Source organism: Eucyclogobius newberryi, unplaced genomic scaffold, assembly GCF_026437365.1.
Source record: "Eucyclogobius newberryi isolate DKJ021-1_F unplaced genomic scaffold, fEucNew1.0.hap1 SCAF_17, whole genome shotgun sequence".
Classification (NCBI taxonomy): domain Eukaryota; kingdom Metazoa; phylum Chordata; class Actinopteri; order Gobiiformes; family Gobiidae; genus Eucyclogobius; species Eucyclogobius newberryi.
The window spans coordinates 9,946,369-9,974,267 of record NW_027315801.1 but is presented as its reverse complement, the minus strand read 5'-3'; the positions used below and the strand labels follow the sequence as shown (position 1 = coordinate 9,974,267).

The 27,899-nt window shown below is 41.4% G+C and overlaps 3 protein-coding genes across 4 annotated transcripts in view; all 3 read left to right on the top strand.

Annotated features, from left to right (window-relative positions):
* The window catches only part of prickle3 (prickle homolog 3), a 31,052-nt gene extending 20,657 nt beyond the window's left edge, over nucleotides 1-10,395 (top strand). The window contains exons 1-10 of one of the 2 annotated variants that reach the window (XM_072449009.1): nucleotides 34-96; nucleotides 4,586-4,769; nucleotides 4,878-4,991; nucleotides 5,090-5,227; nucleotides 5,453-5,656; nucleotides 7,712-7,898; nucleotides 7,969-8,301; nucleotides 8,376-8,672; nucleotides 8,749-9,111; nucleotides 9,265-10,395. In XM_072449009.1, coding sequence (XP_072305110.1) covers nucleotides 4,659-4,769; nucleotides 4,878-4,991; nucleotides 5,090-5,227; nucleotides 5,453-5,656; nucleotides 7,712-7,898; nucleotides 7,969-8,301; nucleotides 8,376-8,672; nucleotides 8,749-9,111; nucleotides 9,265-9,707 — 2,190 coding nt within the window. In that variant the 5' untranslated portion in view covers nucleotides 34-96; nucleotides 4,586-4,658 and the 3' untranslated portion in view covers nucleotides 9,708-10,395. Of the gene's footprint in view, nucleotides 1-33; nucleotides 97-4,585; nucleotides 4,770-4,877; nucleotides 4,992-5,089; nucleotides 5,228-5,452; nucleotides 5,657-7,711; nucleotides 7,899-7,968; nucleotides 8,302-8,375; nucleotides 8,673-8,748; nucleotides 9,112-9,264 lie in introns of those variants that run through there. The other variant, XM_072449008.1, reaches the window with a different exon arrangement.
* Nucleotides 10,396-10,911: 516 nt separating this feature from the next.
* fam110a (family with sequence similarity 110 member A) lies at nucleotides 10,912-13,904 on the top strand. Its single transcript, XM_072449007.1, has 2 exons — nucleotides 10,912-10,993; nucleotides 12,169-13,904. Exon 2 carries the CDS (start codon nucleotides 12,294-12,296, stop codon nucleotides 13,500-13,502), a length of 1,209 nt encoding a protein of 402 aa, XP_072305108.1. The 5' UTR covers nucleotides 10,912-10,993; nucleotides 12,169-12,293; the 3' UTR covers nucleotides 13,503-13,904.
* A 641-nt stretch (nucleotides 13,905-14,545) lies between these two features.
* On the top strand, nucleotides 14,546-26,766 carry mfsd2al2 (major facilitator superfamily domain containing 2a-like 2). Its single transcript, XM_072448656.1, has 14 exons — nucleotides 14,546-14,647; nucleotides 14,746-14,865; nucleotides 18,299-18,423; nucleotides 19,835-19,967; nucleotides 21,548-21,626; nucleotides 22,486-22,646; nucleotides 23,527-23,617; nucleotides 23,689-23,810; nucleotides 23,901-23,984; nucleotides 24,563-24,646; nucleotides 24,724-24,836; nucleotides 25,873-26,016; nucleotides 26,140-26,316; nucleotides 26,514-26,766. The coding sequence occupies exons 1-14, from the start codon at nucleotides 14,546-14,548 to the stop codon at nucleotides 26,764-26,766; spliced, it is 1,788 nt and encodes a 595-aa protein (XP_072304757.1).
* The last annotated feature ends 1,133 nt before the right edge of the window (nucleotides 26,767-27,899 follow it).

Genomic DNA, 27,899 nt, shown 5'->3' with positions numbered 1-27,899 from the left:
GAGCGTTAATACTGACCACGAGGAACGAGACGGACATCGTTTACAGGGTTTGGACAGTGAGAGGATTTTGAGGAACTTTTGGCACGATCACCACAGGTATTTAACTTTCATGTCGAATTGATGTTTGAAACCGTTTTATTGGGTGATTGTCTGATATGTATACTTGAAGATTTGCAACCACAGATAAATGCCATTTTTGAAAGTCTATAAAGTTTTTCAAAATCCAAATGTATTTTGCTGCAATCAACATTGTAAAATACAAAAACATCCAGAGAGAAAAGGAAGCAGGGGAGAGATACAAAAAAAAGGCAGCAAAAGAAGAAAAATTAAGTCACATATTGTCTTTCAAATGTGTCAATTTTCAAATTAAGTCCAAATGTCAGTCCAGTACTTTTCGACGATTTTTCACAACGGAAATATCTGATTTGCACTTGAAGTTGACTGTGATGTTACTGTACCAACGTTTCTTCTTACAGTTACATGAAAGCAAACATCAGGACTGGGCCGTGTGACAAAATGATTAATGATTAGTAAAGATGCTGGTCCATTAAGATTTTTTTTTCTTCATATTTGTCTTATAAAAAGAAAAAACTGCTTTCAATATTGAACACCTGAACATAAACAACAGCCTTTTAATCACATTTATTCCTCCAACGCTTAAACTAAGTCTTCAATCATTCGCTTTTACTGACCGTCAGCTGTCAATGTCTCGAAGCAGATTTAGATTTTTTTTGTACAGCCTTGACAAACATTGATTGTCACACACAAATAACTTCTGTGTGATTAATAATGGAGCTGGGCAGGTTATTGACGTATTCATGTTGTGAGTGTTGTTTTATATATTGAGTGTGCAGTTAGTTATAAGAAATACTGCAAAAATGTCTGAAAATATTCAGACTAGAATAGAAATAGAATAGAATAGAAAAAACACGTTGTCAACTTCACATTATGCTCTTTTGTGGTTAATTCTACAGTCATTTCACATTTGTCTGATAATTAAACCTCATCTAATACATTTAAAGACATAATATAGTCTGAATACTGTTATCAGAAAACATATTTTACATACTATTTTTTGTCAATTTTGCCCATTTATTTACATATGTATTACAGTCGAATCAGATATTGATTCTTTACTTACTGTTAATCTTACACTGCAGCATCTATAAACATGATACATTTTTGAACAGTCTAATTGTCTTAGCTCGACCGCACTTTTGTTTACGTCGTCGCCTCTGCCGTTGTTGTCAGGTTCGGAGCGTTACATCACGAAACTAAATGGTTGTTATCTGCACTTAGAATCATTGTGTGCGTGCCGCTTCATGTCTGAGGAAACCGGCACATGTCTCCTTTTGTTACTTGTTGAATGTAATCTCGCCACTAAGTCGTGCGATTATGGTAAGTTTACATGTATAGAAATTGTAATACCCACATAATGAATTGCTTTGTCACAGTAGCTCAATTGCACAATGAGTATTTTTGTCGATTGACGTATTTGAAATCCATTAAATCCCTGTCTAAAAGTGTTTGCCTGAAGCTTTTGTTGTATTTGAGCGATGGATATTTCCTACTTTGAGTGTAGCAGTGGGTGGTGACGTTTTAAAGGCAAAATATTATGCAAATGTTTTCGCAAATGTGTTCGCACGCAATCAGTTAAATAAGTCTTCATTTCATTGATTCAGCATGTTTTAATTATCTTGTATTGAGGCTTGAGTCTCCAAAAATGTCTGTTTTCACTTACCCCCTATCCCTGCACACATTCCTGTACATCCGTTTAATCGAAAAGTTTAGTTTTCAACAATAAACCCAGGTGAAATACAATTCCTTGCTCATTACTGTTAAATGCGACCATGAATAGGCTTCTTTTTTACAAAGGCGATTTAGATCAGACGATATGGCAAAAAATATATATATTTTACTCTTTGTGATTGTTTTCAATATTCAATACAGACTTTTAGTTTGTTAGGTCAATTTTGTTGACCTCTCAATTAAAAACGCTCACTGCTCATTGACACTGAGAAACGACTGAATCTGACTGCACTTTTGCATATTTGTGTTGTGTGTTTTCCTCTTTTATTGCATCTGTAGAACTGCCTGCGTGTTCATTGTACATTTGATCTTCATTTTCTCCTCAGTTCACAAGTTCACTCGTACAAAAGTCTATGAACTGGGAATTTTCAAAAGCTTCCTGGATTCTCGGGTGCGCAGCCTTTATTTCGTCTAATTGGCTCTTTAGCTTCTGTCATTGGCCTTTCGGTTGCAGGTGGTTGGCAAACTCCCACTGGTGACTTCATGTGTGAGAAATGCTTTTATCAGGCGGCGAGTGGAGAGTTCGCCCTGTCCTCCTACTCTTTCCCATATGTCACTGTCCCTCCTCCACAAGAAGACGAATTTAAACCTATTCATTAATTAAACTATTTCATGTCCTAATGAATTAATGTCACCATTTTCCAGCCCATAGATGTTATATAAGACAAGACTGTTGCATGTGTAAAATGTGAGAGGCAAGAGTGGAGTAGACACTCAGTAAATTGTCAGCGCCAGGAAGCATCATAGCATTTTTATACTTAACATGTGATTATTTGTGACTTTTAGAAAATCATTATTTATTATTTAGTTTTCATATTGTCATTTCAAAAGATTAAGCGCAAAGTGTCCAATAACTACAGCAATTTTATCACATTTGCTGTTCTATAAATCAAGAAAAAGGGTCATAATGTTAGATACAGCTGTGCAATTAATATAATTTTTATGAGATTAATTCATAATTGTCAATTTATTTATAATTGTTACCGATCAGCTTGGATTTGGAGCAGATTCTTTGGAGAAAAAACATTTACAGTTTTTATGTTTATCATGAAATCCCTTTTTAATAAGGCCGTGGCTGGAGAGCCGCGGCGCGGTCAAATTGCCGCTCAGTTTCAGCGACCGCGGCATTTCCCTTATAGCCCGTTATAGCCTCATGGCTAACCTTAACCTTTACCCTAACCCTAACCCGGCGCGGTCTAAAATGGCGCCGAACCGCGGTCAAATAGCGGCGCAGTTTCAGGAGCCGCGGCGCGCGGCCGGTACAAAAATAACATGGCTTTTTCGGCAGCGCGCCGCGGCACTGCAGACACTCCCTTTTAATAATAATAAGATAATAAGATTATAAGAAAAATACCAAAACAACTCTATGATAGTGATTGATAAAGAGGAAACAAATGTTGACCTTTTTTTTGTCATATTGCCCAGTGTAATTCTCTATTTCATTTAAATTCATTTTTTTCCCTATACCTCTGTAAACAGTGTATTTTATATTCTTGTTACCTCGCTTTGAACAAATATTGACCTGGACTATTTGTGTAGTTTGTTTTGTGTCTGCTGTTGTAGGAATCATTCTGACTCGTTCTGCTCGTTCTGCTGAGACTTTTAAAATAAACTGATAAAAAGTCAGATTTAGAAAGGATGGAGAAGAATTTGCAGTGGTAGTGGTGTTTTTTGTTTTTTGTGAATCGTGTTGTGTGCTGAAATAAAGCGGCTTTGAGCCCTATGAACTTGAGCGACTGGTACCAGCTGGCAGCTTATTATGTAATAACAACAGAGACATTTACACAGGCACAACTTGAGGTTTAGAGGAGTTTTGTTGGATGCTCCTCCTGGCGCATATTCCCCTCTGCACTGGGACAGATCCCTCTCCAGACCCACACAGACCCTCACAGACTCACACAGACCCACACAGACCCACACAGACCCACACAGACCCACACAGACTCACACAGACTCACACAGACCCACACAGACCCACACAGACCCACACAGACCCACACAGACCCACACAAACTCTCACCGACCCTCACCGACCCTCACCGACCCTCACCGACCCTCACCGACCCTCACCGACCCTCACCGACACCCACACAGACTCACACAGACTCACACAGACTCACACAGACTCACACAGACTCACACAGACTCACACAGACTCACACAGACTCACACAGACTCACACAGACTCACACAGACTCACACAGACCCACAGAGACCAACACAGACCCTCACAGACCTGCCACAGACTCAGACAGAACAGATTGGATTGGGACAAGGAGGATTATTCCACACATCCACATCTTCCCCTCAAAACTGGCCTGGGATTGGCAACCAGATTATGTCATTGACCTCTTTCCCTGTGTTGTAATGTGCCAGTCTTTATGCAAATCTGGCCTAAACTAATCTTTGTTGCCTGTTTCTATTGAGATCTTTTCAGTATACTCATATTGATAGTTTATCATATATTTTATAACTGGCTAAACCCTTCTGCAGATCATTTGTTTACATTGTTAGCTAATGGTTTATTTAGTAAAATTATATTTTGCAGCAGGGAATTTCTTAAAAGCATTCAATGTATACAGTACAATGGCCTGGCCCTGAGCTGTGGATTTGTGGTTTCAGAAGACTAATCACTCAAAAGTGCACTTCATGTCTCACTGTTAATATTAGCAGCACAAATATTTAAGTTTTGTCCAAGGTTCAAATGTAAATGTTGGCTCTGCACCTGATCACCTGAAGCACAAGGAGAACCCACAGGTGTTTCCTGTCTCCACAGAAAGATTTGTGTGCACTGCAAGTGTGTGCGAGAGGAGCATGCAGTGCGGGCCGTCCCGGGGCAGCTGGAGAAGATGATGACCAAACTGGTGTCAGACTTTCAGAGACACTCCATCTCCGACGACGACTCGGGCTGTGCCTCCGAGGAGTACTCCTGGGTCCCACCGGGGCTCAAGCCTGAACAGGTACCAGCGCCGCACGGCACAGCCAGAGCTCTCTTATTTAGACCATTTACAGTATTTTATTAGTGTCTCAATTGGACTTGAAGTGACCAGGCTTGTGTCCTCGCTCAGGTGTACCAGTACTTCAGCTGCCTGCCCGAGGACAGAGTGCCTTATGTGAACAGTCTAGGAGAAAGGAACAGAATCAAGCAGCTGCTGCATCAACTGCCCGCTCACGACAGCGAGGTAACTCTACTGTTCAGTGCATCACAGACTCTATGTGTGTTTCTTTATCAGCGCTTGAAAGTATTTCTAAACTACATGGACGTGTGTTTGTGCTGCAGCCTCAGTACTGTAACTCTCTGGCCGAGGTGGAGAAGAAGGAGCTGCGTGCGTTCAGTCAGCAGAGGAAACGGGACAATCTGGGCCGAGGGGCGGTCCGACTGTTCCCTGTGACAATGACGGGCGCCATCTGCCATCAGGTACTTTTGGCTATATTTTTGGGGGATGCATTATATTACTGACATACCTATATGTTTATACAGGTATTTTATTATTAAATCTACACAGGAACAAGGGGAGCGTGGTGCATGTATGTGCAGGCACTGCTTTGGGGCATCAGTTTAACAGTTATGGAGCTGCAGACACGTGTTACAAAATGCACTGTTTCACTTTTTCCGTCTGCACCACGCCCTGTCTGTTTTCAGTGTGGCAGACAGATCAGTGGAGGAGATATTGCTGTTTTTGCCAGTCGCGCTGGAACTGGCTGCTGTTGGCACCCCCAGTGTTTCCAATGTGCCTCCTGTAATGAGCTGCTGGTGGACCTGATATACTTCCATCAGGACGGACAGATCTACTGCGGCCGGCACCATGCGGAGAGGCTCAAACCTCGTTGCCAGGCCTGTGATGAGGTAATGCAACTGTGTCATTTAGATCTCATGCCTCATTACAATAATGACCCAAAAACAAAATATTATACTCAAATCATATTCTTTCGTTGAGACATTAAATATCTGGCAAGGATATGTCACTTTTTGTGGAAGTTTGTTTTATTGATAGATCTTGTCTTGTCCTTGATATTTATTGGTGATGGTTCTAACTTGTCTTTTTTGTTAATATTAATAAATAACATGTTTCAATCATTAGTTAAAAAAAAAAAAAAATAATAATAATAATATGGCTAATATCCCCATGGCTCTCGCCACCCGCGCGACCGCCTTTCCGTGTGACTGCCCCACTTGTCCAGAGGACTCCTCCAATTTGAGGCCAGGAGGAGTTTGTTAAAGTTCTACGTGAACAGAATTTCAGACTCATTTTCAAAGGAAGATGGTGGCCATTGGGTAATTTCCTTTTTGCCTTTTTTACTACTGACTTTATTCTTTAGGCTTTATTCTTTAGACTTTATTCTTTAGGCTTTATTCTTTAGACTTTATTCTTTAGACTTTATTCTTTAGACTTTATTCTTTAGACTTTATTCTTTAGACAATCATCTGTCACTGTCAGACTATGTCACAACAAAGTCTGAAGAATAAAGTCTGGCGGTAATGCAACACTTGGATGCCAACTGCCATAAAACAACAACAATAACAATAAAATAAAACTCCTTCTGTATCTGTAAAACATAGGCCTTTATTTTGTAAGTGCCACAGGCGATCCAGGCACCTTCTGCACTGACCTGAGCAGGGAAAAAGGGAGCGAGAGAGCCTCGGTGACCTGGCTGCACCCCCTCCTCCCTGTACCTCCTTCACCTAGCAACAGAGACCCGCTGCTAATGCTAATGCTAACGTTAACTCTAATGCTAAGCCCGCGGCACAAGAGGAAATGTCCCATCAAAATAAAAGAGGAAGAGGAAGTGAAGGCATTCATTGCGCCTCTGCTGGCCAATTGTGAAAATACACAATATCAATATAATGCACGAATTTCATGGCGTCTTGAGGAGAATATAATAAAATAAGATAATCCTTTATTGTCCACACATGGGGAAATTTCATTGTTGCAACGCAGGTAGATACAGAGGAAAAGAACAGATAACTTATAGGAAGTTTGAAAAACACTCTCAATAGAAGAATTCTTATAAACAAAATAAAGAATTACCATTGCATGTGATCACGACAGTAATTGCAGTTAATCCATGAGTTTCAAACAAATCAGACAATGTTGAGTTTTTCACACAATGGGTAGGGGGCGCTATAGAGTAAATTTGTTACATGGGTATTAATTATTTCCAATCAGACCCTTAAAATGAATTAGTGAGTGAAATATGAGCTCCGTAGATCAATTGCAATAGGCGTGACTTGTCCTTGAAAAAACAGGAAATTAAGCCTTTTTTGAGGGCGTGTTACGCAGAGACCGTAAAGAATATCAACATTGCCACTTTGATTCAACATGGCTGACCTCCTGTTTATCATAGAGCGATGCTGCCAGGTGTGTTTTACTCGTCAAAGGTCAGAGGTCAAAGGTAGCTCTATCACTGTCCCAAGTCTCATGTGCCTAGGCCAAAGATTAAGCATTTCATGTTTATTCTTTTTTGAACTAGTCGGCACTGTTGGGACGGGCGTTCTCGCAACCTCCATTTTATTGGAGTTTGGGTCGAGCCGATCGCGTCCATGTCCCCATGTGTGACTTGCTCGAGCCAATAATAATCTCTTGGCACACAATGGTATTGGATTATGTGTTGTGGATTTTAATGTTTGCCCCAATCATTGTATGAATGGACTTAGGGTTAGTTGTGTGACTCGAGATTAGTTGACTTAGTTCAGAAATGGATTTGGTACAACTGACCTACAAAGGAGAACTGTCACATTTCAAATCAGTATTTTCTTCCCCATTTCCATTTCTGTTCACCCTGAACTGTCTCGAGGATCTCAGAGCTGCTTTTACATGTCAGTCTTCCATCTGGAGCTGATCTTTACAAACAAAATACTAACATTAATGCTATCTCTTTCCCTGTGGCTTTTTGATTGCAGATTATTCTGGCAGATGAGTGCACAGAGGCAGAGGGCCGGTACTGGCACATGAAACACTTCTGTTGTTTTGAGTGTGAGGCTGCACTTGGAGGGCAGCGTTACATCATGAGAGAGAGTCGGCCATACTGCTGCTCCTGCTACGAGTCTATGTATGCAGAGTACTGTGACACCTGTGGGGAAAACATAGGTACTTCATAAATCGATACAACATAAATAACTGTAGTCCAAATACTGACTGTTTCAACAATATCCTGCAGGTATTGACCAAGGCCAGATGACGTTTGAGGGTCAGCACTGGCACGCGGTAGAAGCGTGTTTCTGCTGTGCTCGCTGCCTCCTGCCACTGTTGGGACGGCCCTTTCTGCCCCGGGGCGGGCTGATCTTCTGCTCCAGAGCCTGCTCTTTAGGAGAAGACCCCAACAACTCTGACTCCTGTGACTCAGCTCTGCAGAGCCGCTCTCCAAACAGAAGACACGTGTCAGCAAGAGGCCAGCAGCAACACTGTTGTCCACCACTTCAGCCACTAGAGGGCCCCCACCCCCATATAATACCAGCAAGAGACTGCATTTACACCACAATGAAAAACAGAGGTGAACTTTATTGCTTGTATTACATTTCTCAAACGAAGGACTATATTTCTAATCATGTTCTGTGACATTTGTAGGCCCACACTGCACTTTTTTAGAACAAAACGGAGCACCTTTATCACGTCTTCCTCACCTGAGAGGCACTTATTCTCCTCTCCCACACATACACCTGACAAACGGAAGGGGACCCTCCTGGCCCAATGACATCACTCATTACCATGTGCCACAGGGACACTGTGACAGTCCTCACTTTAACTACTCTAAAAATGAGGACAGAATGAATGGAGACATTGGTCATCCACTAACTTGTGTCAATTCAAGCGAGACTTCCACCACTAAAGACTGCATTGCTTGGGTGGAAAAGACAAATCAAGGTACATGACAAAATAGAAAACAGCAATAGTCTTCGCAAACCATGGTTACTGAACTGACTGCTGACTGATTTTTCAGCATTTCCATCCCAAAACCATCAGGACTCGCCTGACCTGGCTCCATCTGACTCTGAGCTGCCGTCTCCTTTGCCCACAAAGTCTCATGAGCTCATCCTCAGAGAGTCTCCCACACTGAATCTAACTCAGGACCGACCCTCGGACTCCCCCTCGCCCTTGTCCCGCGGCGGGACAGCCCGGGTCAGCTTCAGAGAGCCAATCAGCAGCAGTTATTCTGTGGAAGAGGAAGAGGAGGAGGAGGAGGAGGAGGAGGAGGAGGAGGAGGAGGAGGAGCCTTATGACAAGGAGGAGGACGATCAAGCACAGGAATTTGGAAGCGGTTTACATTTAAAGAAGGGAATTCCACCTCAACTAGATCTGCTAGGTAATGTTGTATTTATTGTGACAAAGCTATTTTACTAGAAGCAATGTTAAAACACGCAAAAGAAGGGTTTTTCGAACAAATCTGTTTTCATGTCGGTGTAATCCCTCAATCTGTTTTCACTTTTTCTAATCTTATCTGTAATCATTCCAACAGATGGATCCTCGCACCATCACCGCAGTCGCCGCCGGGGCCTGGGACACTCCCGCGTGTCTTCGGACAACTCTATCCTAGTTGGGTCGGAGAGACGGCACAGACGTCTCCGGTCCGAACGCCCCAGGCTGGACTCACTGGAGCACAGAGGAGAGAGAGACAGAGACATCCGGGGTTCGTCTCATTCTTTGTCTCTGAGTCTTCAGACGGGACACTGCAAACACGAGGACTCCTGTTCCACGTGCTCCTCGTCCTCAGATTCAGAGGAGGAGGGGTTCTTTTTGGGAAAACCCATCCCCCTGCCCCCGCAACTCCAAGTGAACCAGCAAAACGCACCTAAACCTGGGGGAAAGGAGGGACAGAAGGACAGTGGACTTCGGGGGAGCCTCCGACGCAGAAGAGCTCATAGTGTCGGGGCAAAAGACAAAAACTGTGCTATTTCCTAACCTTTTATGAACAAGTAGATGCAGAAGATGTCTAGTATAGTTATTAAAAGTATAATAATGAAATCTTTAAAAAGTGGACAAATGTACGTTACTTGAATATTTTTAATTTCTTGTTCAAAAGGCTTTGTTTAACCTTTGATGAAAATTCATCAGTTGAACTAAAAACTCTAAATACAAAGCTGCCTTTAGGCTTAGAAAACAGAAAGCCTCAAAACACCTCAGTAACAAAACAATGCATGAATTATCTGTGACACAGCAGGTTTAAGACTGTCTGAACTGAAGGTTTGTTACAGATTACAATAAACAGACTATTGTGGATTGTTTAACATATCTATATTTACATATGCAAACTCCTACTGCAAACTGACACGATCATTGATGGTTTTATGCACATTCATTGGTCAAAGTGTTGTGAAATAATACAGTTTCAAGTACAATTGTTGTATGGTTTTAGTGCAATTTGGTGTGGCCTTTTTGTTGTGAATAATTGATTTACTATTATGTAATACTGTGTTGTATTTGTAATAGATTTGTACAAAGTTTATTGTTAAATATCAAATTCAGAAACATTATTTTTATATATTTGGTGTGGGGTTATTTTCCTTGAACTGTTTTTTATTGTCTATTATTTCTGTATTTGTGAATAAATCAACCACAATTATTTACATTTAATAAACAGAAAACAAGTTAAAAAATGTATTATGATTATTTACAAATCACAGTACAATACTAGACATAGACTTTTTAGGTAATAACTAGAGAAAAGAGAAACTATTATAACAGAATAAAGTGTGAAAAGGAATAAAACAACGTAAAAGTGTGAAAAAATGAATCATACAATTAGCCTTGTTAAAATATGAGATTAGGATAAAAAGTAGAAAACAAGAAAAACATATGTTAGAGGTTACGTGTGTTCCTTTTGTTTTTGTTTAATTTTTCTTTTGAGTTTTTGTACATTCAAATTCAGGAAAGTTTGAAAAGTTTGGAAACACCTTGTGTCAAAGTTCAGTTATGAATCAAATAAAATCAATTGAAAGAGAAACTAAAATTAGAACATAAAAGTGCGCAAAGGTAACCGCTTCCGTGTCCCAAAGCGGCAGCGGGCCAATCAGAGGCGAGGGGCGGTCCCAGGAGCGCACACGTGAGTTCTCAAACAGGTTTGTCTCGTCTTGTGCGGCTCAAGTGTCCCGCTGGCCGCGTTACACTCTCATCCACCGCGGCGCTACTACGACTCGATCCTTCTCATCCCAGACGACTCCACAAACAAGAACCGCTCCCAGATGCAGGTGAGTTATTTATGCACCAAATTAAACTTATCATGAACTTCTTGTACCGGGAAACACCTTGAATGTAGCTAGTTGTGGTTGTTGGCTGCGTTAGACATGTCAGGGCAAGACCACACAGGCCTTAGAGCGGTGCAGGCCCCTTGTATTTACATTCACAACATCGTGTGTAGGTTAGATTAAAAGTTTAGACCTTTCGATTTTCTGTCCTGTGCCTTTATCTACCGTTTATGATAATTATTCAAGCGTTAAAACGTGCTGGCACTTGACTCACTCCCTATAATGCCTTGTTTTTGTTTGTTTGACCCAACACTTGACATTCCTTTTTTGCTGTGTAACTGCATGTAGCATGTTGGGTTAATAATATCCTTAGTTGCTCACTTCTATACATAGATTAAAGTATTTATTCGTGAACTATGGTGCGTTATAAAGGCCTCGTGCCAGATAAGAGTTGAGTTGCATTATCAGCTAGAGTTTGGCCTGTACCTCCACCTGGAATGGCAAATATGTGGAGAATGTGACTGGCAGATGTTGAGTCTTGCAGTGACATTTCCAACATATGATCTTGATTATTTACAGACGGCTTTATTGGCCTTGTCAGCATCTCTGGATACAAACACAGAATTTACTTAGCTTCTTGTTTAAAACTGTCAACAATGAGGGCTTGTTTGGCTGGTTTGAAGTCAACAGTTTGACAGTTTCTTTTTTATTAGTTTACTTAGCCCAGCAGGACTTGTATTTCAAGATCTTATCCTAGGCAACTCGCTTATATGGTTTAGGGGTCATTGTTCCCACAGCAGCTGTTGGTGAGGTGCCGCAGACAATGGTTTGTTGACAACCGCCTCGATACACCCCCATCCCCACTCAAACCCTCCCAGGCCTCTGTTCACAGGCCCCTCGGCGTCCTCCAAAAAGGAAGTGTCACTCTTATTGTTCATTTGTCTGCCGAGTATAAAAGTGACTGTGCCAGCAGCCAATGAACTTGTAGGAAGTGAGAAAGTGCACGTGATTGGCCGTTTGACAAAAGGAGGAAGTGCTTGGGAAGTATTGTTGGTCTTTTGGTGAAGTTGAATGTCTGTGTTTTGGAGCAAGTGACACAAAAATGTAAGCTCTTGAGGAAATATTTGCTTTTGTTACCGTTATTGTTCTGACTGATGTTGAAAGTGTTTGTTTTACAGGCAGATCAAAGCGGCTCCATGTCAGTGACTCAGTAGTTGAAGATGAAGAAGTGGCCGTGCTCCAGAGTCTCGCTCCTGTGAATACTGTGACAAAGTTCAGGTAGAAGCTTCATTTCTCTGCTCACATGATGCCTGTGGAGACCCTCCCGTACTCCGTCAGGCGCCCCGTGCGGACAGCGGTCACATCCACACCCCCACGTCTCCGGCCCAAAGCCCCTATGGCCCCTGAGCTGTACCGGCAGGGTCTGGCTGCTACGGGGAAGCCAAGGCAGAGTGCAGTGGAAAGACTGGAGGCAGACAAAGCGAAGTATGTGAAAAGTCAAGTAGCACTGTGCAAGCAGCAGCCAGTCCGGCCTGCTGGGGTGAGCCAAGTTTCGCCGAGCCCCCGCTCTGCCCTACAGCCGACGCGGAAGACCCCCATCCCAGCAAAGATAAAAGAGAGCATCCAGCTGGACCTGGAGCATCTGAGTAATCTGATCAGTGACGTGAGCGATGGGCCTCACTTGAGTACAGCGGACACAAAGGCTCCAGAGACTGTTTCTCCACAGAAGAAAGAGCGCCCACGTCCTCCTCCCCGCCCTGATTGGTCCAGTCCCGCCAAGGTGAGACTCAAATCCACCGCACCGACCCGAGAGGAGAGTGTGCCTGCCCCTCCAGTCGTGAGGATGGTGCGCAGAGTGGATGTCCTCCCCCAGGCCGGCTCCGCTCGCCCCCCCGTGAGACCCGCACAGTTCATGAGGCAGCCCCTGCAGCCCATCCTCCTACACTCCCAGTTTCAGTTTCACGGGACACGCCTCTTTCACCCCAGGACCCCCTCGGCCCCCTCTCCCCTCAAACCAGTTGTCGCTATGCCTCCTAAACCTGAAAGCACTCCAGCCACAGCCTCGCTCACTTCCCCCCGTGCTGATGCTCCTCCCGAAGCCCCCTTGTTGCCCCCGCCCTCCCCGGCCATCACCCGCCTCTCCTCCTCCAGCGGCAGGAAGAGGCGCTCTCTCACCCGCTCCAAGTCGGACCTGAGCGACCGCTTCTCCAGAGCCAACACGGAGCTGGAGCGTTTTTTTAACTTGTGCGGTGTGGACCCGGCGGACTTGCGGGACTTGGCCGCCTCAAACTCGGACATTGTGTCATTGGCTCGTTTCCGCAGCGTGAGCGCTCCTGGCTCCGAGTGCGCGGGGTCAGGACGGCAGGAAGACGAGGAGGAGGAGGAGAGTGCTGGAAATGAAGCGGCGCGTGTCCCATACGGTGTTTCTGTTATTGAGAGAAATGCTCGAGTTATCAAGTGGCTTTATGGTATACGCCAGGAAAAGGACGCAAATAAAAGCCCCAATGTGTAAGGAAAAAAGTGGAAAAAATGTGTAATTGACCCTGATTATGTAACTATGGAAGAAAATGCAGAAACAAACACTTTTTGTTTGTACGTGAACAGTCCGGTACGATTAGATTTGATGAAGCATGTGAATTTGTCCCATAATGGGGCGTGAGACTTCAGGTGGCTGTGTAAATGTGATGAAGCTACGATTTAAATGTAAACTCTTCTGAATTTATTTGAGTTTTCCAGATTTCCAGGGACCAAAATGCTGTTTCTTTCTTTTTGTTTGTGATCAGTTGTGCAAAAGTAGTTTTATTTTAAATGTTGTCCCATAATGGGGCTCTTGTATTGTTGGGGCCTGAAGACCGCCACCATGTCAACCACATGTTGTATCTGTATGACAATAAAAGATTATGATGCAAGCAAATCATTGAATATTTTATTTCAAACTCTTAATAATCCCTGAAGGGAATAAGTCACAGCCTTTTCACAAGGTTCAGGTGTAGGGATGTCACGATTTTAAATGCTAGAGTTATGATTATTGTGAGAATATACACAACTTCTCAGTATGTGACCTGCTTTATGAACTTAAAGAAATAAACAGCAAGAAAAAAGAAAACACTTTAGGTTTACTTTTTGGAGGAAATTGAGCAGAAAGGACTTCTAAAACTGTCATTTCTGTCATTTCTTTTAATTGAACTAAAGTCGTATTTTTTTCTATGAATTAAATTTAAAAGAAAATGTCCCGATTATGATTTTTTTTAGTCTTTACTATTATATTGTGACTTAAATAATCGCGATTCGTGAATATGTATAATTTTTCTTAATGATGTCAAATCTTCACGATAATGATTTTGAAACATGAGTAATTGTCAGCTACAGATATTTTTTTCAGTATTGTATCAGCTCTTCATTGCTGGTGAATCTGAGATAATAGACCTCCACTAATCCTGTCGCTGAACCGGATTCCAGCTCAAAACTCTGGGGCTTGTGTTTAGTGCACAAGTGTCACTGGGAGACGGAAGAAACTCACATCTTACAGTTTTCTTTATTTCCTTTTTATGAGAAATGAGCTGTCGAACTTTCACTGACTTTATTTGGAGAGTCAAGGAGCAGGTGTTGAAACGGGCCGTGATCCAAAAGCCGTTATGTTGTGTCCAGCAGAACCAGGTAGGATATTTCATGGTGGATTTAATGTTCCACTCTTGTTGAAAAGGCTGATACTTGTAATATATTTGTCGCTTTGTCTCGGTCGCATGTGTCTTCAGACGTCCAGGGGCATTTCACTGCGGAGCAAGCTGTGCTATGCTGTAGGTGGGGTCCCGTATCAGATGACCACTGCAGCCATCGCTGTGTCGCTGCAAATATTTCTTCTGGATGTTGTACAGGTATTGAAAAAACTGTCAGCTCGTTTAGTAATCAAGTATTTGAGTTTTCTTGTAACTACACAGACTCCAAAACATGCATGTGCTGAGAGAAGAGGTTTAAGACTCCGAAAGTGCAGTAATTACATCAAAATGTTATGTTTTTAATGAAATATTGTTTTGTCTGTAGGGCTGCGTGTCTTTATTCCTCAAGTCAATTCATCCATCATGTTGAGCATGTTTTAGTTGACCAAAATATGTGAATGTCGACTAATTTATTTAGATAAGAAGGATTTCTATGGGACGATGGCAAAAAGGAGCGGACAACGGGTTTCTTATTCTTTCTTGGTCATTTTGCCATAACTCGGGCATTTTTGACTCCCTGAACATTGATGAATGTCACACATGGGGACATAGACACGATCGGCTCGGCCTGAACTCCAATAAAATGGAGGTTGCGAGAACGCCCGTCGCAACAGTGCCGACTAGTTCAAAAAAGAAAAAGGGTCTCTCGGGGTATATCCTATGCAGATGCAGTCAAGAGGGTTTCAAGTGACGAGTTTGGAGTGAATGCGGAGAGAGGAGCCGGCGCTGCTCCCAGCCAGGGCGAAATGAGAGGGGCCGGCGTGGCTCCCGGGAGGTGTGAGGGTTTCAAGAGTGGAGGTCCCAAGTGTGCAGGTTCCAGAATTGATGAGAATACCCTGGTTGTGGATAGAGAGGATTTTGTACTCTTTATGGTGGATGTTGTAAACTGTGCTGCTCAGACTCAGGGCGGAACTGAAAGGATCAGGATCATTGCTAAAGCTGCAGGGAGATTCCTTGGAACAAAGGAGCTTGATTGGGCAGATATAGAGGGCAGGCTAGAGGCGCTGGGTGGGAGTCGGAGTGATGGGGGTCTGCTTTTGGGGAGTCAGAGTGATCAGAGTGACGAGATGGGGGTGGGGGTGGTCTCCTGTCCTCGCCCAGTCTCGTAGACGCACGGCTACCAAGCAGCGACATCAGTGGAAATATTAAAGCCTATAGAATGAAGCCTAAAGAATAAAGCTGTACGGTGGAAGCACCGAACGTCAAAGAAGGAGAGGAAGATGAAGAAGAGTCTCCCTGGAATAAAGCCGGTTGTTGTTGTTGTTGTTGTTGTTGTTTTATGGCGGTTGGTCTCTGAAACAACAACAACTATTCTAGTCACAAAGACATATCATGACCTCATGGGCTTTGTAACACCAAAGCAATGGAAGGAGTACTTTTACGGACTACGAAAAGTCTGAGGACTACGAAAAGTCTGAGGAATAAAGTCTGGCGGTAATGCAACACTCGGATGCCAACCGCCATAAAACAACAACAACAACCGGCTTTATTCCAGGGAGACTCTTCTTCATCTTCCTCTCCTTCTCCGACGTTCGGTGCTTCCACCGGACAGCTCTACTCTTTAGGCTTCATTTCACAGGCCCTAATATTTCCACTGATGTCGCCGCTTGGTAGCCGTGCGTCTACGAGACTGGGCGAGGACAGGAGACCACCCCCACCCCCATCTCGTCACTCTGATCACTCTGACTCCCCACAAGCAGACCCCCATCACTCCGACTCCCATTTAGCGCCTTTAGCCTGTTTTCTATATCTGCCCAATCAAGCTCCTTTGTTCCAAGGAATCTCCCTGCAGCTTTAGCAATGATCCTGATCCTTTCAGTTCTGCTTTGAGTCTGAGCAGCACAGTTTACAACATCCACCATAAAGAGTACAAAATCCTCTCTATCCACAACCAGGGTATTCTCATTAATTCTGGAACCTGCACACTTGGGACCTCCACTCTTGAAACCTTCACACTTCTTGGGAGCCACGCTGGCCTTTCTCATTTCGCCCTGGCTGGGAGCAGCACTGGCTCCTCTCTCTGTATTTACTCTAAACTCGTTACTTGAAACTTTCTTGACTGCATCTGCATAGGATATACCTTGAGAGACCTTTATTTTATGCACCTCAGCAGCTCTTTTGCTAAACCTGCATCCCCCGTAGGCAGAGCTATGTTCTTCCCCACAGTTACAGCACTTCAGTTTTGCTCCCACGTCACACTTCCCATACTCGTGATCTCCTGCACATTTACCACATCTTTGCCTCCCTCTACAGACCGCTGCAATATGCCCAAAGCGCTGGCACTTAAAGCAACGCAGGGGCGGTGGAACATATGGCCTAACGTCATGGCACATGAACCCAATGAACACCTTACTAGGCAGGCACCTCCCTTCAAGTGTTACCATTACCCACAAGCTGTCACATCTTATGCTCTTTGACAATGCCACTGAATTCCACTCCTTAAAGGATGCACTATCCTGTGCAAGCTTTATGATCACCTTACAGTCTCTGCTCTCACCCCGGATATCAATAGCTTCAGCCTCATCCTGCTGCTCATTCCCAGAACCCTCGGACGAGCTAAGGGACTTTTTACGTTTCCGGGTACGTGCAGCCAGAAAAGGCTGCTCCTCCACGCCGTCCAGAACGTCTTCGACCACCGATCCGCTCTCCTCCGCCATCTCCCGTTCTTTAGACTTTATTCTTAAGACTTTATTCTTTAGACTTTATTCTTTAGACTTTATTCTTAAGACTTTATTCTTTAGGCTTTATTCTTTTCAGGTTTATTCTTTAGACTTCATTCACGGGTCACTGAGGCTCTCTCTCTTAGTCCCTGCTCAGGTCTGCGTTCAGCACGATCTTGCAATTTGTCAGAACAAACTAAACAAACTAATATTTGAATCGCAAACTACGCAATCATCAACGGTGAATTACTGAGCTTCGTTTGGTATGCCGCAAAACGCAGCAGAAAACACGGACGGGAGGCGAAAGCCATCATCGCCGCTACCACAGCTTTAATTACACTTTTCCCTTTTCTGTGAATGTTTTTTACAGTGGTCTCCCTGAGTGCAGTTTGGGTCAGATACATAGAGATACGTAATATTTTTGAGAGCTTATGCCATATACTCTTTTATGGATGCACAGGGCGTGTCTTCAGTCAAACACAGCTCCGTTTGTCTGTAAATATGCAGTATTCCATCAGGATGGCCTCAAGCGGCGTCTGCCTCTGGCTCAAATTCAGCAAAAGTCTCAGGTTCACAGGCCGGATAACCACATAATAACAAAATCATCTTTAGTTGCAGTTTTCCACCTCCAATATGAGGAATGACAATGTAACAGTCTCATTTTGAAGAGCGAATTGGTTCACACTTTGAATTTTATACACCACACACTACATTGTATACACCTTTATACAGCATGCAATTGTTTTACCTTTTAATATGCATTTTATATGACCTCACATATGCCAGCTATTATATATTACATTACATTATGCCATTTCTGAAAACTCTTTGTTTCTTCAGCTCTGACAAAAAGAAATGACTTTTAATCAATCGCTCTAAATAGACTATTGCTCCATTATTTTTGGAAGTTTGTGCTCGTCACATGTTCGCAGATGGAAGCTTTCTACGTCTCTTTGATTTTGCTGCTGAGTCGAGCCTGGGACGCGGTGACTGACCCTCTGATTGGATATTTGGTCAGCCGCAGCAGCTGGACCCCCATCGGCAAACTGCCTCCATGGTAAGTAAATATTTTAATCTCATTTTACGGTATTCTGAAAGTGTTAATCCTCACAGCGTGCCTTTTATTGGGAAGTTATGGAGAAGCTTCATTTATTTTATGTCGGCTGCACTGACACAGAGCAAAGGGACTCCAACCCCGTCTATATCCTCTGTAACAATTTTAGATGCCAAGTAGAAATCGATGTGAAATACTTTAAAGTCAGAAGTCAATTAATTGAACTACCTGAATGTGTGAACAGCTTGCGTAATAAAAAAAAATGCTTTTAATACAGTGCTGTCATGATATACAATATTTAGTTACCGGTTTGTAGATTTTACCGTGGATATGTTGTACTTTTACTTAACTATATCTGAGAGCAGAATTTCTACTTTCAACTCTATTAAAAGGACTGAAAAGTAGCAGTAGTTCATATAGTTTGAGGTGTTTGGGTTTTCTTTTAGCACATTTATGACGACATCCTGTCAAAAGACTTTGAATTCAGGTCCGGACTTTGAGCAAACAAAAAGATTCCAATAAAAATAATCTACAAAAATTCTAGGTACAAAAACATTAAAGGTGGTATGGACGATTTTTTTCAGCAAATTTTTATTATATTTCCTCGTGGCGTGGATAAATCATTTGTCCTGCCACGTATCAATCATAAAACGCACCTACCGCTCACCTGCAGCCGCGTGCGGTTCGTGCCCACGTTTCCGCGTGCCTAAGCGCATGGATCTATCATAATATAGTTCCCTCAGTGTACGGGGCAAAATGAAGACGGAGAAAGATAGTTCGAGCTGACGCAGAAGTGGACAGAAATCTACGGGAGACGAGCGGTGCGATGCGCTCCGTTGCGCTAATAAACAAACGCACGTGTGTGTTGTATCAGTCCGCACGGGGGAGTGCGCATGCGCACTTCCACCTGCGTTCTCAAATCGCCGAAAAATCGTCCATACCGCCTTTAAGACATTTTTAATCACAATTACTACTTTTCACTCTTTAATAATGAAAAATGTACGTAACATGTACTTCAATGTTTTTATTGTTTTATGTGATACTTTTCCTTTACTTGAGTTATTCATCGTTTTGCTCCTTTATCTGTACTTTTACTTAAAAATCGACTTTTCAGAGCTTTTAACCTTCTTACATTGCTATTTGTGCTTCATATATGTACCCAGAGTGTTTTTTTGATTGATTCCCGCAGTGTTTAGCTATATTACAGACTATCTCCTTTCCGCAAATCTCCAAACTGACGGGCGGTGGCTGCAAGACCGTGTCATAAGGGCAAGCACGCGTTGCACAACCCTTATTATTATCAATTATACACTTAGATAGACTACGAAATGTGAAAAAAAGCATGTTATGGCACCTTTAAGTAACAAAACTGAGCACTTCTTCCACCACTGAACTTCTTCGTTTTGTGACCCAGGCTGGTTCTGTCCGCTCCGTTTGCCGTCCTGTCCTATGTCCTGCTGTGGTTTGTGCCTCATGCTTCCATGTCTGCAGCTCTGACCGTGCTGTGGTTCCTCGCGGTGACCTGTCTATTTGAGACCCTCATGAGTGTGAGTCTTACTCTATTATCATCTTTTCACACTGTTATTATCTTTTCACATCTTTTTATTGCTCCGTCTAATAGCAGGGGTGTCAAACTCATTTTGGGCTACGGGCTGAACATAAAGTGAAAAATAAAACCTATAAGAAATAAATAGCTTTATATAGTCTAGTTATATGTGGACACTTTCATATTCATGCATCAGCAGCAGGAACAGGGACATGGACTTATGACTTTGACAATTCTCTTTTAAAAGCTGAAGGTAATTTCACTTTGTTTTAGGGACTTGTAATAAAGCAAAAAGGTCCAGGTGTAAATCATATACAGTCCTATTCATTTTCATTTTATTTTAGGGTAATTTTTTACTTTTGGGTTTGGAGTACAAACTGACCCTGATGCTTCCCAGAAGGACTGATTTGACTGGAAATAAGTTACAGCTTTAGTTGTATGTGCAACATATTAAACAGCTTAAGAATTCCCTTTTTTTTCAAATTGTGGACAAAATGGAATGAATAAAAAGTAAATAAGAAAAGAAAAAGTAAAAGCCTGCTGGGGCCGGATGCCAATGTGCATGTTTTACACATCTGGTCTATAGACTTGTAATGTTTAATGGAAACTGTAATGTATAAAACTGAAGTATCTAACTTTCTAGGGGTTGTCCAGGGTCTACCACCTGCTTGTCTCCATGGAGATTTTATTGCTTTGCCTGGAATGTCATTAAACATAGCTACCACATGGAGACGAGCATGTGACACCACAAGGTCAAATCTGTGGAGGCGAGTTGATCCCACAATGTTGTGATTGTGCAATTAAACACGTGCAACTGAATAAATGTAAGACCGAGACGTTTAATGCCATAATGTGGAAGATACCAGAAAAAGTAATAAAATCTCCATGGAGACGTGCAGTTTGCAGGCCCTTGGACAGAAACACTTTTATAGTTCACCTTTTATTTAACCATTGGCTGGGAAAAAAGCAACTATTTCAGTCAACCATTTCCACCACAACATTGAAAACTTGCCAACCTTTAATTTAGACATGATTTCAACTTCCTGTTTATAGGCGACATTTGAGGACTTTGTTGGATTAATGCATTTTGAATTGTTAATTGCTATACAAACGGTGATCTCTCTTTGTGGCTCTGAAACCAATGGAAGGATAAAATATTTAATTTTTATTTTTATGACGGACAAAGAAGACAAATAAAAAAGAAAAAAGGGGGTGACAGGTCATTTACAGTCCTAACAGTTTTTTTAATCTGACAGACAAAAACAGATGAAGACTATTTACAACTGTGCATCAGAAATGTGTGTATGTAGTTTATTTTATTGTGTGTTTTCACGTAGGAGACCTCAGAGGAGAAGGCAAAGGGGAATAAAAAACAAAAAAAACCCTCCATAACACGCCATTAAAAAAACATTACATTTGGTTTTATTGCCCCCACTTTTCGAATCATTATATTCTATCTCCTGTTTGTTCCATAAACTCACTGCGAGCGGCCTTCAGTCCCGCAGACTCATTATGTCAGTAATGAGGACGCTCCACGCTGCATTACTGTGACGTAGTGTCATGCTTTGCCTTCATTTGCAGTGCTTCCACGTACCGTACCTGTCACTCAACATGTTCATGGGCGGCACCAAGAGAGAGAGAGACTCGGCCACTGCCTACAGTGAGTGAGCGCAATAATAACACTGTAATAATAACTATATATATGGCACCAAATCACAATATCGCCCTTGTTTTGGACCAACCATTATTTTAGCAGTCGACTAGTCAGCGTAGCCATTACTCTTTCAATTAGTCCACGAGTCAAACGATTATTATTTACAGTATATTCAGATTTTTATAGACATTTTTAGTAGAGTGGAAATGTGGTGATGACGGAAGTGTTCTAGACAGATAATATTTACGAATAAAGTTGATGAAGACCTGAAATTGTTGATTGTTTTTTGACATTTAGATTTAATTGTGCCACTGTCTTTGTCATGAAATGTTTTTAAAGTCTACATTGTCCAAATAACAGTTACAATGTTCAAAACACGATTAAAGACATCGCACGATTATTTCATTAATCACTGCCACCCTAGTTTGGACCATTTCAAATCTTTTACAATCATTTGCCAGTCTTAACGAATTTAAGTTTAAGATTCAATAACGCACTTGTCGTTTCAATATATTGTTATTTCTTTCTTTTTTCTGTTATTTCTTTCTTTTCTTTTCATATTTGATCTGTCAGTGGAGAGAGGTTGTTTGACATACTGGCTCTTTGAATGCAACTTTATTAACAAATAGTAACAGAAAAATGTATATGGAATTTGAAGTAAATAGAAAAACTGTCAGACGTCCACAGTCTAGACAAGTACAACTTCAAAATGGGTCAAAAACGACTCAAAACATGTCACACTCTGGATTCCACGTCATTATTACTCAGCGTCAAAAGGAATTAATTACCATCCAGTACAAACATGTTACAGTCTGACTCGGGCACTGTTTAGCTCATGTATTTCCGTGTTTGTGACTCATGGCAGGGATGAGTGTGGAGATGGTGGCCATGCTCGTTGCTTCAGTCATCCAGGGTCAAGTTGTGGCTGTGTACAACATCGAAAAGCAGAAAAACTGTGAAGAGCTGGACCAGGCTCAAGCAGCAGCTCAGAGCACGTCGTCCTCTCCGACTTCACTGCAAGGAACGGTACCAAAGCCACAAAGAACTCCATTTATCTTTCTTTTGCTGCATGTCAGAAGTGCAGTCTGTTGTGCTCACCGTCCCAGGAGTATAAGGTTACTCCCAAAATCTACTATTCTTCAAAAACACAGCCATTGTTGTGGGATTGTGTGTCCGCTTTGAGCGCTTGAAGTTAGTATTGGTGGAATTTCCGGAGTGTTATTGACTTTTCCACAGGTAAACCTCTGAAACACCTCACAACTCAGGGTTTTCACGTCCAAAACTTTACGTTCATTGCAATTTCAATGACTTTTTATAGAGTCCAACATTACAACAGCAGTTTCCACACAAGGATGTTGATTTTAGACAATATAATGTAGAAAAAAAATAAGTAAAACTATGAAAAAATTAAATAAAAGGCAAGATTAAGTTAATGGTCGGATGTGCCAAACGTCCAAAGAGATGCATTAGTCAAAATAACACTATAAAAAGTAAAAAAAAAAAGATTCACAGAACAACCTGATAAACAGGTGGGTCGCTACATTTATCAAACTTTGGAGTCCAAATACTTAAAATACTTTAAATAATTGATGGTGTGACGACACAATCCCGAGAACTACAACTTAAAATCACAGAATACTTATATATGAATTGCGTACTATATATTTAAATGTAAAATGAATTCCAACAACAAAACTAAAATACTTAAAAATATCAGATTTTTGCGTTTTTCACCTGTTTAGTTTAGGTTTTTATGGCTTTTAATACATGTGTTCAAACGTTATGTCAACTAATAGGCTTAAAATACAATGTGGCTTAAACATGTATTTGTGAAGAATGTGAACATTGTAATTCATTGGGCTCATCATAGCGCCACACAGACTGACACTGTGCTTTATGTCCACAGAAAAGAGCCTTTTTGACCTCAGCGCTGGTGATTGGAGCCATGTTTTTCCTCTGTAGTCTCATCATTTTCCTGGGAGTTAAGGAGCAGAGATGTAAGCCAGTGTCCACATGGATTAATTTTTATTTGGATTATAAATAACACTGTTTCTGAATTGTTTGACAGCCCCTGATAGCCCCGGTGTGAAGATGCAAATGCCCTTCCTGACCTCAATGAAACTACTCCTGCGCTTTGTTCCGTACCATCGACTTGTACTTGGATTCACAATCACCTCACTGGCTTATCACGTACAGTTTTAACAACACTCCTCTTTCCCACCAGCCCCAAAATATGCTGCAAATTACTGGCACAGCGATTAATCCTCCATCTGTCTTTAGATCTCCCTGGGTAATTTTGCACTCTTCTGCAGTCACGCTGCTGGGCTTGGACCGTATTTTCAACACCTTCTTTTGGTTTTACTTGTAAAATGGATTTAGCCATATACATTATACCATTTACTTTGCTAATATATACAAGGATGCTTTTACTTTGATAGAGAAGAAAGTGGTAGACCCCTCTTAAGTTTATCTCCAATGTCCTACAAGCTGAACAACAAAGTGGAATAACGTATTAAGGCGAGACACAACAGGCAAAACCTTTTACTCAAATGTTAAATAAGATATCCCCCTGGAATCCCCTCTGTATTTTTCGACATGCTAACAAAATAAGGCAAAAAATCCAAACCTGGCACTGTCCATTTTTAAGGTTTATATGTCGAACTATGTGTAACTTTGGCTATTTTTAAACTTAAAGTGCCTTATTTTTAGGTGAGAACATTACACGATGAAGCACTTGTAATGCATATTGTCTTTACATTTATCTAGGCCAAAGTAAACTACACTAAACCTTTCCTATTCACCTGCAGTGTCTCGTCATTATCAATCCAATTTAAGTCACAAAACAGTGGCATTAAAGTACAGTAAAAGATGTAATTGAATACCAACAATTCAGTTCAATTCAATAATTTATGGTTAAATGTATTTTTTATATTTTTTCACAGGGTTCTGCCACAATAGCTGTTCCCATTTGGCAAGTCGTCCTCCTGAAAATCGGGAAAAAGTCGACATTTTTTATTGGAATAGCAGTAAGAAATAAACAAAAGCCATGCACTCGTGTCGTTTTGAGTTTCTTTCTGTTGGCGTCAGTGCGTTGTCCTTTCAGCTCTTCATCCCGGCCGTGATGCTCGTGGCTTGTTGTCCCGGTAACCTGACAGTCTTCATCATGATGTGTGTCGTGATGGGCTTCAGCGTGGCCACGGTCTTCCTGCTTCCCTGGTGAGTCGTTTGCATGTGCGACGCATCTATCCTATCAGAGCGAGTTACTATCACAACACACTGTCCACTAATATTATGTCCTGCTCTAATAAAAGGATCTGCCTCGGCTCACGTTACCAGGCATTTGAATTATGTACAAGGCGCTCCACTTCGAAACCCTGATCAAATGTAACCGTGTGCTGTTATTTCATAGATCCTGCAATGATTTGTGGATTTTTAAATTAATTTTAGGTTGCTGTAACCATCCTCCTGACAGTGCATCCAGGTTTTTTGTTTTATATTGATATTTCCGTGCTTGAAATGTGTAATTATGAGGAATATTTGATTAATCCCTCGAGAGGAGCAGTGAGCAGTCAAAAGTATCAAATATCAGATACTAAAACTATTGAAATTAGATGCCCATTTGAGCTGAAAATAATCACATAAACAGGATACAATTTGACAGTTTGAGCAAGTATAAAACCACGTTAATATAAGGTAATATATTAATACTATTATTTTGTGTTGAAAGTCTATCTTCAACAAACCCTAACCCTTAGTTTTGAAATGTTTGTGTGGTGATAAGACTCAGACGCAGTAGTGCATTCTGGGACACATCCACTGCAGATGGTGTTTTTTTTACCCATGGTGCATATCTGGGGTGGATGGGGAAAACCGGCGTAATCGGAGGAAACACAGGGAGAAACATACAGTCCTGTCGAGCTAGGTTTACTTGAATCATTCTATTGTTGTATATGTATTGCTCACTGTAAGTTTTTTATGTTTTTATTGTTTTATTCTGTGTTTTGCGAAGCACTTTGTGACTTCTGTCTGTGAAAGGTGCTATACAAATAAAATTGACTTACTTACTTACTTAAATATTCATGTAATTAACGGTAATCCAAGATGTTTGATAGACACATTTGCTATTTGTAGTTATGAAGCTTCTTTTGGCAAACAGGCCAAATTTGAGATCTTAACAGTCGCCACAAACGAAGTGCCAACATTACAGGGGCCTTTTGCTCTTATAAAGTGGACTTGACTGTGTCTGTGGCAGGTCAATGCTTCCTGATGTGGTGGACGAGTTTACAATGACAAACCCCGACTGTACAGACATGGAGCCTCTGTTTTTCTCGTGTTACGCCTTCTGTAATAAACTGTCCGGAGGCGTCGCTGCTGGAGTCTCCACCATGACATTACAGTGAGTCCAGTCAGTGGACGACTGTAGTCACATTTATGAAACTATTTGTTCATTTCTATTGCTACTTTCTATTCCACAAAAACGTTAACATAGTACTACGGTAGTTGTGTGATGTCTTTGCAGATTTGTGGGCTACAAATCAGGAGCGTGTAACCATAGCGATGAGGTGGTGACGGCCCTCTTAGTTCTGTTTTCAGCCGTTCCGATTACGCTGCTGCTTTTGGGGATGCTGGCGTTTCTCTTCTACCCAATCGACGAAAGACAGTCCTCGCAGTCGCCGGAACAAATCGCCACTATCGAGTAAGTTCTAGAATGGTGCCATCATTTTAAAACCCCTGAATGTACGTTTTTGTGCATTTTTTGCTGAGAACTTTAGTTTAATGAAGGATAATAAGTGATGCATGACTGTCTACGCATCATTACCTTCTCAAAGAGTTTAGGAATCACAAATGTAACCAATTATTTGATTTCAATGATTCTGATTCTGATGTGTCCAGTTCAAAGGGGCTTTCATCCTCATCGGACCAAAGGGCTGAAGAAATACTATGTGGTGCTGTGACTGGCACCGCTCCTGCTTCTTCAGATAAAATACAAAAGAATGAACGGAATGAAGCCACTGGAAAGTTCAGTCGAGGAAAATGTGCTGTTCATCGTCATTCAGCAGATGATAATGAGAACGATATCAGTGAAACGCACACAGATCCTTTTCCACTTGAGCCCAATTTGAAGTTCAAAGTCTCGTGGGTTTAATGAGCAATGACGTTATAAATATGCGAGACAGGCTTCTACTCTGACAATGTTCAAATCTAAGCTATAACAGTTTTGTTTAGCTGTGCATATGACTGAAAGGATTATATTTGCACTCTTCTTTTTTATGTCTTAAACTGTTTAGGGATTTCTCTCATGTCTGTGGGATTTGAATGCTTTTTTTCCTGCCTTATGTGCGAATTGTGGTCTACAAACAAACTTGCCTTATTATGTTAAAGACACACACACACACACCTGGCATGTCTCTTTACACAAAACACTAAGGCACAATTTGGAATTAGAGCAGAATCTTTATTTAAAGCTGTGTTACAAGCTTTTACAATTGTTTCCACAAATTGTCTGCTCCTTGTACAGTTTTATAAAACCAAATAAAACTTATTTTGTGTGTAATTAAAAATGTTTCAACTTTCTACACTTCAAAGTCCATCCCACCAGCATTAAAAGCCCTGTTTGTGTGCTATTTGTTACATGTCAACCCTTTAACCTGATTTAACTTCTTAGATTCAACATTTCCACAAAATGACAGGCATTAAATAAAATATCTGGTCCTAATTTTTCCTAAAATGTCTGACTAAAATGAGCCCCAATTCAAACTGAAGCTGCCTCTGAAACCTTTGGAATACAAATACTAGGCAGAGTTTAAAATGTGATATTCCTCAGCTTCACAAAGAGAATAATATCAGATTTTAAACTCCGCCTGGATTTTCTTTTTGATAAATCTAAAGAGCAGTAAAGCTGGTGTCTGGAGGATGGTCTTATTGACACCAGTTTGGACAGTTCCGCTTTCAAAACTGAAGCCAATTTAACAAAAGATGTGTTTTAGAGATTTGTAAAGTAAAAAAGTTGAGGCAAAATCCGTATAAAAGTCCTATTAAATGTTTTTGAATTTTAGGATAATTTTTGTATTTGTCATTTTTGAGAACAAACTGAGCCGGATTCATCCCAGAATGTTTGATTTGACTGAAAATAAGAGGGTTTCAGCTTTTACATTTAACAGCTTCTTTTTATCAGATGTGGACAAAAAGCAATAAATGGAGAAAGAGTCAGAGGGCACACCTCATCCATCCTAATTAATATTAAAATGTTTTTGTTTTGTTTTATATTAAATGCCAGTG

Bases quoted from the DNA above. Each gene is read 5' to 3' on its own strand.
- fam110a (XM_072449007.1), top strand. From the start codon at position 12,294: ATGATGCCTGTGGAGACCCTCCCGTACTCCGTCAGGCGCCCCGTGCGG.
- mfsd2al2 (XM_072448656.1), top strand. From the start codon at position 14,546: ATGAGCTGTCGAACTTTCACTGACTTTATTTGGAGAGTCAAGGAGCAG. The intron at 23,985-24,562 runs GTAAAATGGATT...ATTTTTTCACAG, and splicing joins ACCTTCTTTTGGTTTTACTT to GGTTCTGCCACAATAGCTGT. The intron at 24,837-25,872 runs GTGAGTCGTTTG...TGTCTGTGGCAG, and splicing joins ACGGTCTTCCTGCTTCCCTG to GTCAATGCTTCCTGATGTGG.